At 41.0% G+C, this 20,000-nt stretch overlaps 2 protein-coding genes and 1 long non-coding RNA gene across 3 annotated transcripts in view; 1 reads left to right on the forward strand and 2 right to left on the reverse strand.

The window, feature by feature from the left end:
• Window positions 1–20,000, reverse strand: part of LOC137974679 (glutathione hydrolase 1 proenzyme-like) — a 137,158-nt gene that overhangs the window by 28,934 nt on the left and 88,224 nt on the right. The gene's annotated exons all lie outside the window — the stretch shown is intronic.
• LOC137975476 (uncharacterized) lies at window positions 12,629–16,364 on the forward strand. The gene is made up of 2 exons (XM_068822598.1): window positions 12,629–12,995; window positions 14,054–16,364. The coding sequence occupies exons 1-2, from the start codon at window positions 12,632–12,634 to the stop codon at window positions 15,994–15,996; spliced, it is 2,307 nt and encodes a 768-aa protein (XP_068678699.1). The 5' UTR covers window positions 12,629–12,631; the 3' UTR covers window positions 15,997–16,364.
• On the reverse strand, window positions 15,487–18,519 carry LOC137975477 (uncharacterized). Its single transcript, XR_011117573.1, has 3 exons — window positions 18,103–18,519; window positions 16,382–16,492; window positions 15,487–15,622 (listed from the first exon to the last, which is right to left on the reverse strand). It is a non-coding gene; the product is annotated as an uncharacterized lncRNA (long non-coding RNA).

Genomic DNA, 20,000 nt, shown 5'->3' on the forward strand with positions numbered 1-20,000 from the left:
GTCGTTTTTGCACGGACCTCGCTGCGCTCGGTCCGTACTGCCACGACCTCGGGCCAATATTCCCTGGCAGTACAGCCCTCGCGCTCGGTTAGTAAGAAGTTATTAAGGGGTCACCCAGAAGTCATACCAGCAGAGGCCCTTTGGCTCACAGGTCCTCACACGTTCGTACGACGACGAAACAGATCCTTTTTCTGAGGTTAAAAACCTGGCTACTGGCCTAACTCTTCTTCCTACTTTCCCAACCGCGAGAAAACCGCGGTAAATCAGCCATCGCCAAAAAATGTTTTTTTTTTCTCAAAAAATATTTAAGTTAGGGGGAAAAAATACATCATTTTAAAGCTAAGAAAATAAGCTTTCCAACAGCATATAACTTATTTACAGAAAACTGAAACATTTTATAAAAGCGAAAGTTGAACGAAAAAATTTAAGAAAAATAACAGTAAAATATGTTTTCTAGGCAAAATTTGGTCATTTTAGCGTTGATTACGAATTTTTGGATGCAAAAAACTATATTTTCTGCAATTTATCTGCCTTCTTGGACATAAATTCGACCGAAAACTGATAAGGCACGAATATTTTTAGATTTTTAGGAATATAGATAACGTGGTTCAATGCGTAATGTGATAATGCGATAAAAGTGTCAAATTTGCGACCCATTGCTAACGGCAACGGAAGCGATCGCATTACGAATAATTAACCTCTGTTGCCAAAAACCACTCAAATAACCGGTCAGTGTAAAACGCAGACTGCAGACTGCAGACCAGGGATAAAATGCAGACTGAGGGTAAAATGCAGACTGCAGACTGTGGGTTAATAAATAATAATGAAAAAAGAGTTATAAGAGTGTTAGTAGCCGTTTGTACTTTCACACTGAAACCCCAACACAGCTCCCATCGCTTTGGTTGCCCCACCGCATGTTTTATCGAACTCTGTAAGAATTGAAGCTGTTTGAATCCTTGTTGTTGTTTGAAAAAGGACAGTTTCGTTAAGTGAGTTGCTTTTAGGCAAAGAAGTCACCACCCCGTAATTCATATGCCCAAGATACCGGGTTTTTGTAAGTTTCTTTTTCTGTCAAGTGTGATAAAGTTTGACAATGAAATGAGCGAAGTCAAAACAAAGATCACAATCGCCCAACTCTTGTTTATGCAAAGTCAAAATTTACTCTCCAAGACGTGTACGACGTTATTTATCACCAGGTAATTCCATCATTTTGGAAATAGCAGCTACTTTATTATTCATCTGCGTCACAAGTTTTCACTGATTTTGGGGCTCATTTTGTTGAAACTCAAGCACGCTTCCAACAGGCCTGTGAACCCTTCCTGCTTACAGAGCAATACTAAAAAACTTCTCCCATATCACATTTGAACCTTAAGCTCGAAAATTCAATACACAACATGATATTATAATTCACAAAGGCAGAAAAATACCACAGAATCCTTTTCCAGCGAAAATTTTTTATTGAAACAAACAACATATTTATAAGCCATTTATTAACATCACACCGGACTGTTTGGTGACACACTATACCAGTTCTTGTTTGGAAGATGAACCGATCTTTATTCCAGATCAACGGTTTTAGTTAGTCTCCGTCCGTTTTTAACCGAAATGACTAGACAATTTACTATCTTCCTATTTCGTTTCCTTTTTGAGTGGAACCATTTGGACAACATGCACACGAGTACTTTGCATTTAGGGCTGCATCATTTCTAACATCATTCGTCTCTTCTACATTGCGCCAATTAACCAATGCCATTGCCTATATTCCTTTGACATACTTCGTATTTTTGGCGGTGACGGCCGCCCATAATAAGCTCGATTGTGATTCCGCTTCGTTTCTTAAGAGAATGCCGCCTAGGCGAAACAATAGTGGTGAGGTGTTGCGGGGTATAATCCTATAACGCACCATCATTAGCGCGCTGGAAGATCGAGCAGGTCCTAGACTGACCAAAATGCAATTAGCACGAGAAACATCAAATGTCCGCTCGTATTTGAGGAGATGAAATGATAACTTCTTACCTTGTGATTTCAGCCATGGCTCTTTGTACGACAAAATCAAAAGCGTCTTTCAAGCGTGAATTCAGCATCGACTCCACGGAGTCGTTCACGGCCCTGATCAAATTCCCGGAAATATCAATATTCATATATATTACCCTGACCCACTAAGGTTGTTACTTTCCTTGAAGGGGTGACCAAGTAAGTTGGACAAACTAGGAATCTAGCAACATGGTCGTTCTTGATGTTTTTTGAGAGTGTTCTGCTTCCACAATTTGCCAGAATTTATTCCAGTTGGTCCGGCTTGCCCATTGTAAACTTTGTATCAATCTCTTTATTACTGGGTTTCCAGTATGGCACACCCATTAGTAAATCTGCGTTTATTTCCGGCGTTTTACTGGGTTGCCAAACCCAGTCGGAATCATCGGTTTCATTTCGTGGGTTTTTTGTTGTTGTTACTGGTTTGCTAGACCCAGTCGGAATCTGCTTAGCGTTTTCGGTCGTTTATTTTTTCCTTGCCGGTAAAAGTCTTTCCTTGTCACTCCCCTGCTTAGTGGTGTCCTTTGTGCATAGAGTCTTCTGTGCGTATTTTGTTAGGTTGATAGGGCTGGGGTAATGCTTAGAGTTCTCTGGTGAACACGGGAGGACATTGAATTATTAATCTGGAATGGCGTTGAAAGTCATCAGCAAAAAAATGTCGATGAATAATAAGTAGCTGCTATTTCCAAATGATGGAATTACCTGGTGATAAATAACCTCGTCTGGGAGAGTAAATTTTTGACTTTGCAGAAACAATGGTGGGCGATGTGTTATCTTTGTTTTGAATTCGCTCATTTTATGGTCAACTTTATAACACTTGACAGAAAAAGAAAGCTTACCTACGAAAACCCGGTATCTTGCCATCATGTTGACACAGATGCTTCACCTTTAGTAAACTTTAGTATTACAAAGCTGGTCAGGTGCTCAGAGGGCACGCCTAAACTTGTGGTGAAAGAAGTTGTGGAGGGAGCTTGAAAATTATACAAAGCATAGTCAGCCCAGAGCATATGTTTTCTCACTTCCCATTCCATTTTCCTTCAATCTTTTTGGGTTCAGCACTGATTTGCTAGTAACCGCATGTCTTCTCAGGCTATTTACCCAAGACTTCTACCATGGCACTACAATGATGACAATACCAAAACAATATCGTGCACTGTTAGAGGCTACTTATATTACGCAAGGACAAACTTGAATCTCCTTGGAAGAAAACACACAGCTCAGTTGACATTTTAACATGGAATAAATCGCTGTGTTACTACTTTCACTACCAACGTAAGCAATGCGTGTCCTATTTTTTTCTAAAGAGGACAAGAATTTCTTCTTATCTACAATGATTATCATTAACAGGTGCCGGTAGCCAGGTTTTTAACTCCCACGAAAAGATCTGTTTCGTCGTACGAATTTTTTGGGTGTGAGGCACCTGTGACGCAAAGGGCCTCTGCTGTTGTAAGACGTTCCCCTGGGGGGGTGACCCTTTAAATGAAGTCTTCTTAACAGGGACTGTGCAATAATTATCAGGAGGGGGGGGCCCTAAAACCAAGGGGGGGGGCCTTAAGTTAAACTAATGGAAAAGGAGGGGGGGGCTTCTACATTAGAATTTCTCAAGTAAGTTTGAGGGGGGATCTTAATTCAAATTTCACAAATTTGATAACGAATAAATAAACATTGTGCAAATAGACAGATTGCCACGCCTTTGAACTAACCATAATGTTCTCAAATATTTGGCAATCAACATAACACATGCTTTAACTTATTTAGAATGTCAAACATATGATAGATTTGAAACAATCGCTCATGCACAGAAGTCACAAACCACGTTGTTGAGTCGTTGCCAATAAAACATTTTGGCATTTTAAGAGCTCCCGCAGACATGCCAGGTCTGTTCTTGATTTAAAAGCGAGAGGGTTTCTAGGTCTAACAGTTTCTAGCTGAGGAATGCCCATAGCTTCTGTTTCATAGCTGTCATCAATGGGTTCACACTCCCAAAGAACCTGAAAAAATTATACAGGTTCGGGTCACTACCGGTCTTTCCTGAGGCAGCAATCCTCTTGCTTCTCCCTTTGTTTTCTTCTGTTCCTTCTTTTTTCTTGATTTGATGCTTTTAGATTTTGGCACCAATAGGAAATGTCGCTTTAATCTTAGCCATCACCCTATCCAGGGGTCTTCTACAAGATGCAGAACGTTTAAACCGACCTGAGACTTGTATTTTGGAAATGACGTTGATTCAGCATTAAAATTGTGTAAACAGCTTTGAGGCCAGTCCTTCAGTGTTTTTCTAAACTTTGGTTACGACAGCATGAAGCTTGGTCCTGGATATCATTTGCCTCTTGTTTCGCAACGTCCCTGATGTTGCTGGTTTTTTCATCATGGGGAGCTGGCTTATAATCGCTCACGGAGAAACCTTCCTGCACCAGCAGGGTTGTCGGATTAAAAGATATTGGTATTTGTTCTCAAGTTTTTATTTCAATATCTAAATGGTACGGGTTGAAGAGATGGGGGGGGGGGGGGGCACATCATAAATTTATGAGAGAACGTGATGGGGGGGGGGGGTGTCAACAGCTAATCCCTTGACGCTGGCTGGAGGGGGGGACCTATCTAATTTTTCCTTGGTGTATATCTCCTTTTTAGGACCCCCCGCCCCTTCCTGATCATTATTGCAACAGTCCCTAATGACCCCCGGCAACTTTGAAAAAAAAATTGTCTGGAACGGTTTGGGGCGGCACGTGACCACAGGCAACCCAGTGTAACCCTTCTCGTGGAGGGTTAGGGGGGTTCTATTTTAGTTTTTTGGGTTGCGCCGTGTCGGGTAAAAGTTCTTGCCTGTCGCTCCCCTGCTAAGTGGTTGTCCCCGTTTGTGGCATAGATAGTCCTTCTTTTTGGTTGCTATTAATTTTTGTTAGGTTTGAGGGGCTGGGGTAATGCGTAGCTTTGGCTTCTGCACAAGTTAACCTGTAATGGCGTCGAAGTCACGGTTAACCGAATGGGGTTTTAGTACATCTTTAAAGAAGATTTACCCATATGGAGCTCAAGAATGGAACGGCTAAGACAGGCGGTGAAACATAAAGTGATCTGGAATCTTAAAGCGACGAGCAATGGACTCCGACAGCGTGAATTTTCGCCCGTCGAGCCGACATCAAAATGAGCTGTAACTTCTAATTATTGTCGCCAAGGTGGTGTTACGTACAACACTGAAACCAAATGGAACTTTCTCTGGTAACTTACAGTGTTTACGATGAAGTCGCATCTATTTAAAGTTTGCCTGTTTTGCCTTTGTAAGTAACATTCATTCAACTCTGCAAAGGTTGAAAAAAATTGGAAATGGTGAGCAGTGAAAATTGATTTGAATGAACGCTTGTTGTCTCTTTTGTGGCTTTATTATTTTGCGGTCAAGGTTCTTTCGAAGAGGGTAACGTTTGATGTGAGCTGTCAAAATTTATTTAATTAGCATATGCTTTGGTGATTGTGTTGTTTCGCTTGCACGCACGCAAACTGCAATTGGAAGGGTTTCTGCTTGCCTCTTATATAGCAAATATGTTGCATTGTTTCAATAACCTGTGTTTTCGCTGGAAAATATTTCTGTGAAATTTCCAGCTTTTGTAATATATCATGTTGTGCATTTTTCGAGACCCGCAAATTTGCATACAGGTGTTGAAATGTTGACACGGGGAGAATTTTTTGTGGTAACGCACAAGTCCACGAAAATAAACCAGGTCTGTTGGACAGCGTGCTAGAGTTTTCAACAAAATGACCACCCCAAATGCGGCAAAAAGGATTGTGACGCATATTCATATGGCGCTGATGAATAAAAAAGTAGCTTTGTATATACCATAAACGATGGAAATGTACCTGGTGATAAATAACCTTGTCTTGGAGAGTCCATTTTTGATTTTCCAGAAACACGATGATCAACCTCTGAGAGTTGGCGATTGTGATCTTTGTGTTGAATTTCGCCACTTTTCTTGTCAAAATTTAGAATAATTGAAAGAAAAAAGAAAACCTAACAAAAACAACAAACCCGGTATCGTGGATCATTTGAACACAGATGCCGTTCACTGTTTCCGCGGGTAAACATGCCGCGGTAACTTGACCACTGCGCCCGACTGCAATTCGATGTGCTATTTACTCGGTGCAGCCAAAAGTACAATTACAACAAAGCAACTAAAATCTCCCAAATGTTTTTCGCTGATGGTAACTTTTTATAGTCGTGGTTCAAAATTAATGTTGGTTTCATGTCGTAAATACCGATGGCAAAATATTTTATTCGCGATCGACCGTCCTGAAACTTCCTTCTGCTCTTCTTAAAAACTGTGTATCCATATGTATTTACTTTTACATCAATATTGTTTTGCATAAAGCAAGCTAACAAATCTGTATCTTGCTTGGTTCGCATTGATAGCATTAAAATAGAAGTTTCGGTCCTATCTTCTATTACCGAGTGGTATATTTCTTAGGTCGCCCATCCAGATACTAACTCTCCGCCGAACAGACAGCATTTTGTTTACAAAACTGTGAGATCTGTCAATGCACGCTTACACTTGTGGTGGAAAGAAGTTGCATGATCAACATGTCAGCCCAGAAGCCAATGTTTCTCGATTCCCTTTTATTTTCTTCAATCTCTCTGGTTCAGTACTTTGCTAGTAACCACATGTCTTCTCAAGGGGCTATTTATCTAGGACTTCTACCATGGCGCTACAATACCCAAAACAATATCGTGCGCTGTTAGACCTGCATATTACGCAAAGACAACTGTCAACATGTCATCCAGAAGACAATAGGGCCGTTTATACGAGAGAAAATAAGCCGCGGCTAACTCTGGCCGCGGCTTACGTAAGCCGCGAAAGGAACTATTTATACGAGTATAAACTCCCCGGCCAGGATAAGCAGCGGCTTGAGAAAGCCGTGAACGTAGATTTTGTACCATTTATACGAGGTGTTCGCGGCTTACGTAAGCCGCGGCCAGAGTTAGCCGCGGCTTATTTTCTCTCGTATAAACGGCCCTAATTTTTTTCACTTCCCATTTATTTTCTTCAATCTTTCTGGGTTCAGTACTTTGCTAGTAACCACATGTCTTCTCAGGCTATTTACCCAAGACTTCTACCATGGCACTACAATGATAAACAATACTGAAAAACAATATCGTGCACTGTTAGAGCTACATATTACGCAAGGACAACTTGAATCTCCTGGAAAACAACACACAGCTCAGTTGACATTATGGAATAAATCGCTGTGTTATTTCACTACCACACGTAAGCAATGGCTGTCAATTTTTTTTAAAGAGGACAGGAATTTCTTCTTTCTGACAATGATTAATTATAGGCCGGTAGCCAGGTTTTTAACCTCAGAAAAGGATCTGTTTCGTCGTACGAACGTGTAAGGACCTGTGCGCCAAAGGGCCTCTGCTGATATGACTTCTGGGTGACCCCTTAAATGGTCGTAATGACCCCACAACTTGAAAAAAAATTGCCTGGAACGCTGCACGTACCACAGGCAACCCAGTGTACCCTCACGGAGGGTCTAGTTTTATTTTTTTCCGTGTCGGTAAAAGTCTTGCCTGTCACGCCCCTGCTAAGTGGTGGCTTTGTGCATAGAGCCTTCTTGCGCGAATTTTCTTAGGATTGAGAGGGTAGTGGGAAATGCGTAGATTTGTCTGGTGGTCACAGTAAGAGCAATTAACTTAACCGGCATGGCCGTCGAAAGTCATGTAACGCGAATGGCGTTTTAGTGGATCTTTGAACAAAATATACCCTTATAAAGCTCAATAATGGCAAGTCAATTGGATATACAGACGGTGGAATCTTTAAAAGCGACGAGTAATGGACTTCGACAACAATCTATCGCCCGTCGAGCCGAAATCAAAGTGAGCTGTATTTACCTGAAGTACATGGTAATTTGAGGGTGACCCGAAAACACTGACCCCAGGTCCATGGACCCCCCTACGGACTGGGTCCATGGACTGCCTTACGGACCGGTCCACGGACTATCTCTACGGACCCCCTTTACAGACCACCACAAAAAACACAGAATTAAAAATGACTAACTACTGAAAATTTGTTTATACCGGTTGTCTGGATAGACCACTCTTGCCGGTGAAATCTAGCCATTACGCTCCGCAAATCAGACTAAGGCTCAGGTGTTGCCTTTTCCTTCGGTGTTGACCGGAGGCTTCGAAAATAAGTTCTTCCGCCATTTTGTTCAGGACTGAGAGATCGAGAAGCCTGGGGCAAGTTCACAAACCCGAGGGAGAAGGATCTGAACAAAATGGCGGAGGGAAAGAAAGAAAATACAAATAGAGCTTACTTATTATCAATCTTTTTCGAAGGATTCCGGTCCCACAGCGAAGGAAGGGGCAATCTGTGATTAATAGACTTTGTACCCGAGCCTGAGCCTTAGTCTGTTGAATTTGCGAAGCGTTACGGTTGAGATTTCGCCGACTCGAGTGACACGTGCGGTCTATCCAGACAACTGGTAAGTCAATCTTTTGTTTTTATTTATTTTCATTTCTATGTTGTTTTAGGGTGGTCCGTATAGGGGTCCGTAAGGGTAGTCCGTGGACCGGTCCGTGAGGCAGTCCGTGGACCCAGTCCGTAGAGGGGTCCATGGACCGGGGGTCAGTGGTTTTCGGGTCACCCGTAATTTGACACGATTGAGTTTCTTGCCTTCACGCACGCAATGAAATAGGAAGAGGTTTTCGCCTCTAAGAGCAAATTGTTGTTTGTTTCAATAAATTTTTCGCTGGAAAGGATTCTGTGGTATTTTCTGCCTTTGTGAATTATAATATCATGTTGTGTATTGAATTTCCGAGCTTAAGGTTGAAAATGTGATATGGGAGAAGTTTTTTAGTTTTGCTTTTTAAGCATGAAGGGTTCACAGGCCTGTTGGAAGCGTGCTTGAGTTTCAACAAAATGAGCCCCAAAATCAGTGAAAAATTGTGACGCAGATGAATAATAAAGTAGCTGCCATTTCCAAATTGTGACTTTGCATAAACAAGAGTTGGGGCGATTGTGATCTTTGTTTTGACTTCGCTCATTCCATCGTCAAACTTTATAACACTTGACAGAAAAAGAAACTTACAAAAACCCGGTATCTTGCCATCATTTGACACAGATGCTTCACTGTTTGGCGAGTAAACATGCCGCGGTAACGTAATCACGGCGCCCGCTGAATTCCGGCCATGTCACTTTCGATTTTGCGATTTATTTGAACGTAGCAAAAATCTCCCAAAATGTTTGTCGCTGATCGTAACTTTTTATATTCTATATTCACGGTTTCAAAATTAATGTTGTTTTCATTTCGTTAATATTTTATTCTCGATCGACCGTCCCGGAAACTTCCTTCTGCTCTTTCTAAAAACTGTGTATCAATAGTTATTTGCTTTTTGCATCAATATTTGTTTTGCATAAAGCAAGCTAACAAAATCTGTACCTTGCTGAGTTCGCATTTGTTAGCGTTAATAGTATTTTCGGTCAGATGCTTCTGTTTAATGAGGGGTTTATTGTTTTGGTGTCCCATCCTGACAATAACCCCGCCGAAGAGGGATTGACTTAAGTGAACTTTAGTATTACAAAGCTGTCAGATGCTCAGAGGGCACACTTGTGGTGAAAAGAAGTTGTGAGGGAACTTGAAAATTATCAACATGTCAGCCCAGAAGCCAAAGTTTCTCGCTTCTCTTTTATTTGTTATTCTTCAGAGACTGGAATGCTGTATTTCAATACCACACATCAGTGCCTTCTGATTTTCTATAACACGTACCACAGGCAACCCAGTGTATGCTTCACGGAAGCATCTCGTTTATATAAGGGTGTGGAGACCAGCGAAAAGATAATCTGGATCGAGGAAAAAGTAAGCGCGAGGAGGAGTATTGGGGAGAGGGCACGCACCCAGTCGCTATTTTCCCTCGATCCGACGATTTTTTTTGCTAGTCCCCACCTACTGAGAGCCTAGAACAAGCCAAAAGGGTAACAACCGGCACTATGATGTTTGGGTCAGCCCATAACCAGAAGCTCACAGCTCCAATACCACGTCTATGTGACGGCATTTTCACTGATAAGATTCGCTCTGACGAAGGGCTAACGCTCGAAACGTCAGCTTTTAGAATCTCTGTACGGTGGCCAATTTATATTATTAACTCCGTTGATAAAACAAAATTTAAGCACTTTTAGACGACTTCTTGAATAAGACTTGGCTTGCAGCAGTGACCATTTTCAGGTTGCTTCTGTCGGTAAAGGATCACAGTTTAAGTCATCCAATTATCCCTACGTTAATTCGCTGCACTTGCATAATTAACAATAATTAACAACATCATTGTTGGACAGTCGGATAAAGCGACCTTATATTTTCTGTGTACTGCAAGCAGAGGAATTAAAATCAATCCATCTCATGTTTTCACTTCAACCCTTTCACAAGTCCACTGGGTCAAACATCCACAGGTCCACACTCCAACATGTCCACCCTCTGTAACTCCACACGTCCACGCGTCCACATATCCACAGGTCCACACATTCGAATCTCCTCAGGTCCACAGGGCCACATGTCGACAGAGCCACAGGTCACATGTGCACATGTCTACGGACAGGTAGAATTGTCTACGGGCCCACACATCCACATCTACTCAGGTCCACAGGCCCCAGATGTCCACACTTCTAAAGGTCATAGGATGTATTGTCCACACACTCGTAGGTCCATGCAAGGCCGGATATCGACGGGTCACATGTGCACATCTACAGGCCCACACTTAGACAGGTCCACATATTCATATCTCCTCGGGTCCACAAGCCCACGCGTCCACACGTCCACGCGTCCACATCTCCTACCTCCACGATCGCATGCGGAGGGTAACGGCACTCGGAGTGAACTGGCAGGCTCTTCCAGTGACATCAGGAGTCCCTCAGGGGTCCATATTGGGCCCATGCTGTTTCTCCTATATGCGAATTCTCTCCCCGGTACTGTAAATTCTAGCCACGTCGCTGCATTTGCTGATGACACCAAGATCTGCAAGACCATGAAGTCTCCAACCGACGCTGCACTATTACAGGATGATCTAAGCAGCCTCGCCACTTGGTCGTCCTCGGCCGGCCTGATGTTCAACGAATCTAAGTGCAAGGCACAACGAATTACCCAAAAACAAAACCCTGTGTCCAACATGTACCAAATAAACGAGGTTCCTCTTGGCGTTATTAGCGCAGAAAAGGACCTTCGGGTCATCATCTCCGACAAGATATTGTGGAACAAACAGGTGTGCGACCAGTGTGCAAAGTCAAACAGGATTCTGGGATTTGTGAGACAGGTCTATCAAGAATGCATCAAGAATGCACCAGTGAGACGTGTCATTTATCTCACGCTAGTTAGGTCACATCTCGGCTACGTCAGCAAGTGTGGGCACCCCAATCGAAAGAATTGATCCGTAAGAAAGAACGGATTCAGCGCCGGGCTACAAAATACATCCTCAACTTGCCTTTCCACTCACTATAAGGAATCCTGTAAAGACAGACTGATTAAACTGGACCTTCTCCCCGTGTCCTACTGGCATGAGTATCTAGATATGTTTTTTTTTTTCTTTAAATCTTTGACTGGGCTAGTTAAGGTTAACCCTACTGTAATCCTCACTAGAAGCACCCTCTCAAGAGCAATTAGATACAGAAATCTCAACTCTGTGGGATTATATCGGGAAATCTATCGAAGCCTCGGAAGCGTATAGTTATCAGTTCAACATTAAAATAGTGTTCCAGATCTCAAGATTTACTATTTGATTTACTCTTTGATTTATCAGTTTGTTGCAGTTGCTAGGCCCAAGATATTTCCACATACAATTTTCAGCTGTTCTTTGACCAATTTGTTCAACCAGCGAGACTGGATAATCTTTGCAAGACTGTCAGCTATTTCCCGGTCGGCCTTTTCCTCTCCATGCATTGGCTTTGCCATTTCATTTAGAAGAGGATCACTTTCATCGAGCTTGTGCTTCTTACTACAATTGCCCAGCAGTTCTTCAAGATCCTAATTCATGCTTTTATGGTTTTTTTTGGCAGATTCTGCCGTGTTGGGGTTTTGCGTTTTCACTGAACAAGTGGCGCCTTTGCCGAGGAGCGATTCGCTCATGGCGGCCATCGTCTTGTTCTGTGAAGCTAAAAAAGAGCCATTAGCTCATTGCACTGAGAGGGAGCCGTATTTTTTCCTGATTCAGGAGTTCCCTCTTCATCTTTCCTCAAAAGGGCGTCTTCGTTGTTTTCCATATAGGCTTCTGTAGGGTAGAAAAAATCCGAAAATATCTTCGTAATTCAAAACCTTGACTTGAAGCTCTGAAAAACGATGTTCAAAACTGCAAGCTCTGGTTTCGCGTGCTCTATCTCACGTGACTTCGTAGTGACGTAGACCAATGACGAAATAGAATACCTACCAGCGGAGAGACAGAAAAAAACGTTTAATCCAATTTTAGGAATAAATTAATAAGAATAGAGTGAGTGATCGTGTGAGTGATCGGTCCCCACCCCACCACCTGCTATACCACATGGCATAACAGCGTCATCCATGGGCTAAAAAGGGAGTAAAATTTACCCCTCACGCAAGGGATCCTTCCCCCGATGTCCGTAACCACCAAAATTTTATGACATGCGCAGAGTACTTTCCTGGAAAGACTGCTGTTTCCTGGAAACGCGGGCTGCTTTCGTTAATTGTTTACAACGAAAGTTGCGAAAAAAAATGTCAGCCAATGGGGCGAAGAAAATTTATCGGCGGGCAGTTTTCTAGTAAATATCAGCCGGCGAAGAAACTAAAATCAGAAGAGAAACCAGACGAAAACAGTTGTAGTGTTGGTGGTCAGGATTCAGCAGCAGCAACTCCGGAAAGTGTTTTTCTCAAGTTTGCAAGCGAGCTTGCGAGGATCGACAAACTCTCTCGTGAATGTAAACGACTAACATCAGAAAATGCAGGACTCAAAAGGACAATCCAAACGCTTCGAAAAAGTATAGGTAAGCATTGGTTAAGGAAAACATGGGTAAATGTATAACTCAAGTCTTTTTTTTTTTTTTGGAATTGGCATACTTATTATTACGGCTGCTTTGAGTGGGCTTCCCAACAAGGAAAATGTAAACAGACGCAAATTTTGGTGTGAAACAACTGACCTGCATCCGGCCTGTTCATTCAGTACAGTTATAATTCCTTTCAAGGCTTTATAAGCTTGAGGTTGCAAGTTAAGTTCAACTGGACCACAGAACGGACATTCATTGACATTTGAGTGAAACAACGTTGAATATTTTTAAAAATAATTTCACGACGAAAAGGCACGGAGCTAGTGAAAATCCTTTGTACATTTTTGCGGGTAGCTAGCGGGGTGAAAAACGTTAGCGTGATCTCCTTAAAATGGGGTAAAAGAAAGTTTTACTTTAGAGAGACTGAAACAAACGCCTTAAAACTATGTTTTAATAATTAACCGCTGTAAAAGGTCTTGTTATAATTTCCAGCGAATTTCGCAGCTGTTTATATTAATCCTGTGTTAATTTGCGAATTGTGCATCCAGACTTTGCTTTTATTTTGGACACTAAATAATGTAGCAGAGCTGAAAGAAACAAAGCATTTTCGATATATGCCAACACAGAAATTCTGTTAACGCAAAGAAACATTACTCGGAGGAAAAAAACGTGAAAAATATTTTTAAATGGCACAGTAGATGATTTTGTGCGGACCGCGGAGGAGTCCTTCTCATGTCGAATGCGATCTAGATTTAAATTTTTAGACTTTTCTTACCTTTCTCGAGTTATAAATTTAAGCTTATTTTGAGTTCAAGAGGACAAAACCTTTACTTAGAGAACTGTGTAAATACCTTTCCAATTGATAAAAAAAAACCAATGTTCTCGACAGTGACGAATAACTTTCACAAGGTTGAAAGAAAACATCAGTAAATAAAGTAGCCACATCTAAATGTAGAAAAGAGAGTTTAAGGCTCACGCTTTTCAAAACGTGAATTTAATGAAATAATGAAAGCCACAAGTCAATAAAATTTTTGTGTGACTTTTTCCCTTGTTTTCAGTATTTCTGCGAAGAAGGAACAGTGATTTGAAGAAAGAGACTCTGACCCTACAAAAACAAGTTACAAAGCAAGACAAATTGTTGAAGACCACATCCTTGAAGAAAAACGACACAATAAAAAAACTAATGGGGGCAAAATCTGTTGCAACAAAACTGAAAAACCAACTCAAACAAAAAGGAGATGTTTTAAACAGTTATTCTCTTGTGGATACATTTGCCCATGGCAAAAATGGAGCAAATCATAGGAGTGTAATGTTCATGGCTTGCATTCGATATTTACAACATGCATGTCTTTTATCTAACCAAAAGGCACCAATTGCATTACATTTAATTTTCAGTATTTTGTTTAATTGTAGTCCCCCAAAAAATCTGATTGTTTCCCCAACTACTTTGTCAGATTGGAATGTTCTTTTAGGGGAGGCAGACAAATTAATTCTGTGTAAAAGATTTGCAAACAGCAAATATGATTTTCATGTTTGGAGTGATGACTCTAACAAAGGAGGGGAGGAAAGGCACATTGTGGGGGTGCACACATGGTGCCATGAAACTAACAAGCCAAGGGCTTATGTTCTTGCTAACAGCATTGTAGCTAGTGGGTCAAGAAAACACCAGCCAGATGTCGATTTCCACATTGTTCATGACACATTTGGCATATCAAATGTCTCAGGGTTAGTTGGGGACAATGCCTCTACCCAAAAGGGTAAATCAGATGGATTGATTGCAAACAACTCCAAACTATTTGGCAGGGAAATGTTTTTTGTGGGCTGTTACCCACACATACTTAATATAATGTTGCGAAGAATGTGCCAGGCTGGGTTTGGGGCAAAGGGTGATATGAACAACAACCACATATTGCAATTATTATACAAGATATCCTGGCTCCACCATGAACGCCCAAGTCAGTACAAGGCAATGTATGTTTCACTGGGAATTTTAAGTAAAGAGCCACCCCTTCCACAGTCCTTTATTGACACAAGGTGGACATATTACCATGAGATGCTACAATGGTATTTAAAGTATGGAAAAGCCTGTCTTCAGCTTGCAGAGCGTATACTAGAAAGGATGCCAAAGTCAGATAACCACTCATCAGTCTGGCAAAATGTCATCAAGCTGAGCTCCTGCCCAATGATCCAAGTGCAAATTAAATTCTTATTTGAATTTCTTGACAAGTTCATTATCCCGTCTCTTAATTCATCACAAGCAAGTGACGAGGAACTTGGTTTTTCCAGTGGATATCTGGCACGACTATGGCCTGCAACTGTTCTCAAGCACAATGAAACACTCAGTCAAATGTTACTGTGTCCATCACTGTATTTTCCTTTAACAGAAGAGCAAGTGCAATTATCTTTGAAAGATCCAGCCGCTATTAAACACTTTTACCAGGAAGCGCAGAGGCCCATGTTGCAAGAAGCCCTGAAAGTAATTAAAGAACATGGTGCTGAGTGGTTATCCTTTCCCAAGCTGTTTGGAATGGGAGCTGATCAAAGATTCCAAAGTCCATTCTGGTCATCTGTTTTGAAGGTCCTTGACATACAATTTGTATCCACTGAAAGCAATCAAGGAAATGCATCTGAAAACAATGTAAAAGTTTATGGACAGGATCTTCAGAGATTGGTGTCTAAGGACAGAAATGGGCTGGTTAAATGGGCCAATATTTGGCAGCTGCAGAAACCTCAACTTCTAACTGAGATTAAAGCAATGGCAACATCACCTGAAAGCTGTCTTATTAACAAAGACACCACACCACACCTTTTTGAATTTTATGCCAAGCACATTTTTAGCATTCCTGTGAACAATGTCATTGCTGAAAGACAGTTTAATCTATCCCAACTTTATCTTCATGACAACCTGTCAGAACTATCAAAACAGGCCTCTGTAACATTTGTTGAGAACACTATTCACAGTGGTAAAACTAATGGTAGGACCACTGAGACAGCAAGGTAGACACATGAACAGAGAATGAATGACTATGGGCAACTACTGACCACAGAGCTTCTCCAAGAGGCAAGAAAAAAGCTCAACAACATCAGAAAAGGTAGTGCAGTCAGTGCCCCACTTAGAGGAAAGGATGTCTATCCTAAAGCGTGGGAGGAAAAGAAACTGAACAAAGACACATCACTGACAATCCAGTCTCTTAAAGCTGAAGGTCGTAAACTTGAACTTCAGTGGAAAGCTTCGACAAAAGGAACTATAAATTTAGAAGAACAGAGGTCATTCAGGCCTACAACAATTGGATGGCGTAGAGACACTGGACAGGTGCCACCTCTAATGCACCTTGCAGCACTTACGGTGTGGGATTATGGTGAGGAGCTTTCAACACATGACTTACCAGTTGAATGCCAGAAGTGCATCAAAAATCTTCCACATATCTTCCCAACCTCATCAGTTAATTCTGTGTCCACTTTGGATGTCCCCATGGATATGTCCATAACATCCGTCCCTGTTCATGAAGAATAAGACCTGACTGAGGGGTGGCTCATCAAAAAGGGGGAAGTAACTTACATTTGGAAAGGTTAAAGTCAATTTATAGTCAATCTTCCTCACATGTGACCAGTATTTTTTAAGTTTTAACAGGGTTTTAAAAATTACATGTCAGTTGTGATCATCGCCAGTGAGATTTAAGAATTTTCATTGAAACTTCCCTAGTTTATTGCTGAAATAAAGTTATGAATTTTTTTACATTACATCACAGCATACAGTATTTGAAAACAATCAGTTGTTTCCTACACGTATGTGCTTTGCCTTTTTTTTTCAGCTGATACTTTTTTTTGGAAAGATTTCCAGAAATTTTAAAGACTCAGAACATTCAAATGCCAGAAGTTACAAATAGGACTTCGAATGAACATTTCAGTCTCAGAAATATTGGTCATAGGTGACATAGATTGACTGTAATTGTAACGAATGAATCCATGGTCCCAGTTTCAGTAGGCAGAAATCACAGTCATGACTCATGCTACAACAAGAAACCTTAACTGAATATAAAGATGTGTGAGAAAATGTTATGTCATTGAAAGAATGACTTTAAATTTTTCTTTGAGTTCAAGTGTTAAAGCTTAAAATGAAGTCACTTTTCTTTGAAATACAGCAAATCACACACAGCCTGTGTTTGCTCTTGGTAGCATGAGCCCTTGATTGGTTAGTGAACATTTTAGGATAAATTACCCTAAATAAACCACGGATATTGTTGTTAGGTGCTGTTTTCCAAGAATGTTTGGTGTAAGATAAATGAATTGCACCTAACAAAAGTTTGGTATAGATCACTTTTGACTGTAAAAGCAAAAAGAATAATTTTAGTGACAGGAATATTTTTTACCCCAATGCATGTAAAGTAAAGGCAAAAAGAGTTATTTATTTCAAGTGATATTAGCCAAAAAAAATGGACACAGCTTTCAACTACCCAGGGTTTAATTATGAAGTTGACGTCAGTTGTAAATATTAGTAGGTACCAAAAACCGTGAACAATATTTTATTTGGTGATACGAATTTTTTCATTAAGATGAGGTGCAGGATGGTAGATTTATTATCTGTTAATGGATCAGATCCATTTTATTCCTGTATAATTTGACTGTCCTAAAAAAAGACAGTAATAATATTGTGTTTAAAAATACACAATATAAGTTTGGTGAGACGAACGAGGTTTCAGACATGCCTTTGCTGATTGAACTGACATTCCAAAAAAACTTCAAACAAATAAAGATGGAGAAATTACATTGCCTTAACCTTTTCATTCTTTGAGTTTAATTGTCAAAGAGCGTGACAATAACAGTAATGATATACCCTGACAAGCTATGAAGAGCAGGTTCCCATTAGTAGTTGATGAATCGAAATTGCCACATTGTTTTGCCAAAGTACAAAATGTAGCTAATTAAGTGAGCGATTTGGTGCATAAAACTACTAAATTCTGTGTACTGTGTGCTCAAGGTTCACTGGTTTCCGATCTTCACTGTGTCGATCAACATTTTTATAAGTTAAGTGTTTAGTATTTTGTATTGTATTATTAGTGTTATGTATGTCGTCAAGGTTTGACAATTAGGAAAACTCATTGCGTACCTTGCCTGCAATCTTCTGTTGCCTTCCTTCAATTCGATCGAACAGCTCTCCAGCACGACACGATTCTTGACAACTCAGTTTGGCTACCTCGAGCGCGCGTGAAGAAAAATGAAATAACTTCACAGGAACACAACGCAGAACTCCGAATGTTGACCAATTGACAAACTGAATGACTGGTCTTAAACATCACCGTCGCGAAATTTTTCTTCAAGCAGCAACGCTCCGAACAGTGCGCATTCAAGGAAATAAAACAGGTACAGTATAAACGTAGGGGAAAGAATCGAAATTGAAAACGGTAGATATTTTGATCATGTACCATTCTTTAACCTTGCCTTTAACGGTGGCTGAAACTTCGCGTTTTAAAAAGATATTAAACAACATAGTCCCCATAGCATTCTCGTTGAGCCGACCTTATCAGTCGTGTTCATACTGCGCATGTCTATAATATTTGTGTTTTGACGTATCGCATTCATTGCGTGAGGGGTAAAATTACAAGCTTCGTGGATTGAAATGTTTGCTACGCAAGGAATATCTTCCTTATCTACAACTTGTAGAACGCTTTTTAAAAATTGTTTCTCAAGAGATAAAAAATTTAATAAAAGAGTGCTATTGCATACGTTGTTTTTCCATTCTTACATCATGGCAGTAATAGCGGTGCTATTAGTAACCCATTGATGAGGGTCTGAATGGAAGGGTCCACATGTCGGTTGTCGGTTAAAATTTTATTACTTTGTCGGTTGTCGGTTAAAATTTTCGACCTTTGTCGGTTGTCGGTAAATCCCAGTTAACTTTTTTGTCGCTAGTCGGTAATTTTTCCCTCGTTTTGTCGGTAGTCAGTAATATTTTCTAGCCCTTTGTCGCTGGTCGGTTAACCCCATTCACACCCTCATTGATGCGAAGAATTTTGGTTTTATAGCCCTGACGTCATGTACGCCAATGTGACCAGTATCACTTTAGTTTACAGCATACATCTTTGATATTGGGCATCCATGTTATGATCAATTGACACCTGTTAAAACAAGGTATCCGCTGACCGGTATCAGTTGATTATATCGCGGGCTCAAGCTAAGAGCTGTTCAGCTGTTTTTTTGAAGTTGACCGCTGACCAGGTACTGGTTTTCAATTGGATTACAGGCTCAACCCAAATTAAAACGAGGCTCCACTTCTTCGCGCGCTTTCTGTGGCTCGACGCGGCTGCACGGCCATACTACGTCAACTATAGCCAGGTGATCTGGTGACGTAATTTGGAGGACTGGGAAGAAGGATTTTAACGCCGTATCCCACAACCGCGCGCGGCCTTAGGTTTTGTTTCCAAACTTCCCGCAGTATTGCCATCGCCAAAACTCAACAGATCATTACGTGCCTACCACATTTCGTGTTACTGAATGAACATTCAAGTACACCCGACAAGATCTAACCTCGCCTCTGCCATGTTGAATTCGAAAATAAGGCCGCGTGCAGTTGTGGGATACAGCGTTAAAATTTTTCTCCCCAGTCCTCCGAATTACGTCACCAGATCACCTGGAGTTCTTACACAGTCAACACTTTTCGTATTCAGGTGGAAACGGTTTGGAAAATGTTTTCTTTCTGCATCCTTTTCGCTGGTTTCAATCCAGTTTGACATATCATGATAGCTGTGCTCCACACTGGTGGCTGCGCAGTTATTCAAGTCAAACATTGGAGGGATATAAACTTAAAGCTGAGTGTTTATTTTTAATTCGCTAACAGCTGCTTTTTTTCTCTGTATTGCAATTTTTGGCATATTTTTAGAAGCTTTGATAAGGTTTCATGATGCCTGCAGGACCTATGACTAACACAGAGAAGAGAACGACAACGACAAAACAGAATACAAGTAATAGCTCTTACTTGGTGGAAGAAGTTACTCCACAAATTCTTTC

This window comes from Montipora foliosa, chromosome 11, assembly GCF_036669935.1.
Source record: "Montipora foliosa isolate CH-2021 chromosome 11, ASM3666993v2, whole genome shotgun sequence".
In the NCBI taxonomy this organism is placed as follows: Eukaryota; Metazoa; Cnidaria; class Anthozoa; order Scleractinia; family Acroporidae; genus Montipora; species Montipora foliosa.

Bases quoted from the DNA above. Each gene is read 5' to 3' on its own strand.
- LOC137975476 (XM_068822598.1), top strand. From the start codon at position 12,632: ATGACATGCGCAGAGTACTTTCCTGGAAAGACTGCTGTTTCCTGGAAA. The intron at 12,996-14,053 runs GTAAGCATTGGT...CCTTGTTTTCAG, and splicing joins AACGCTTCGAAAAAGTATAG to TATTTCTGCGAAGAAGGAAC.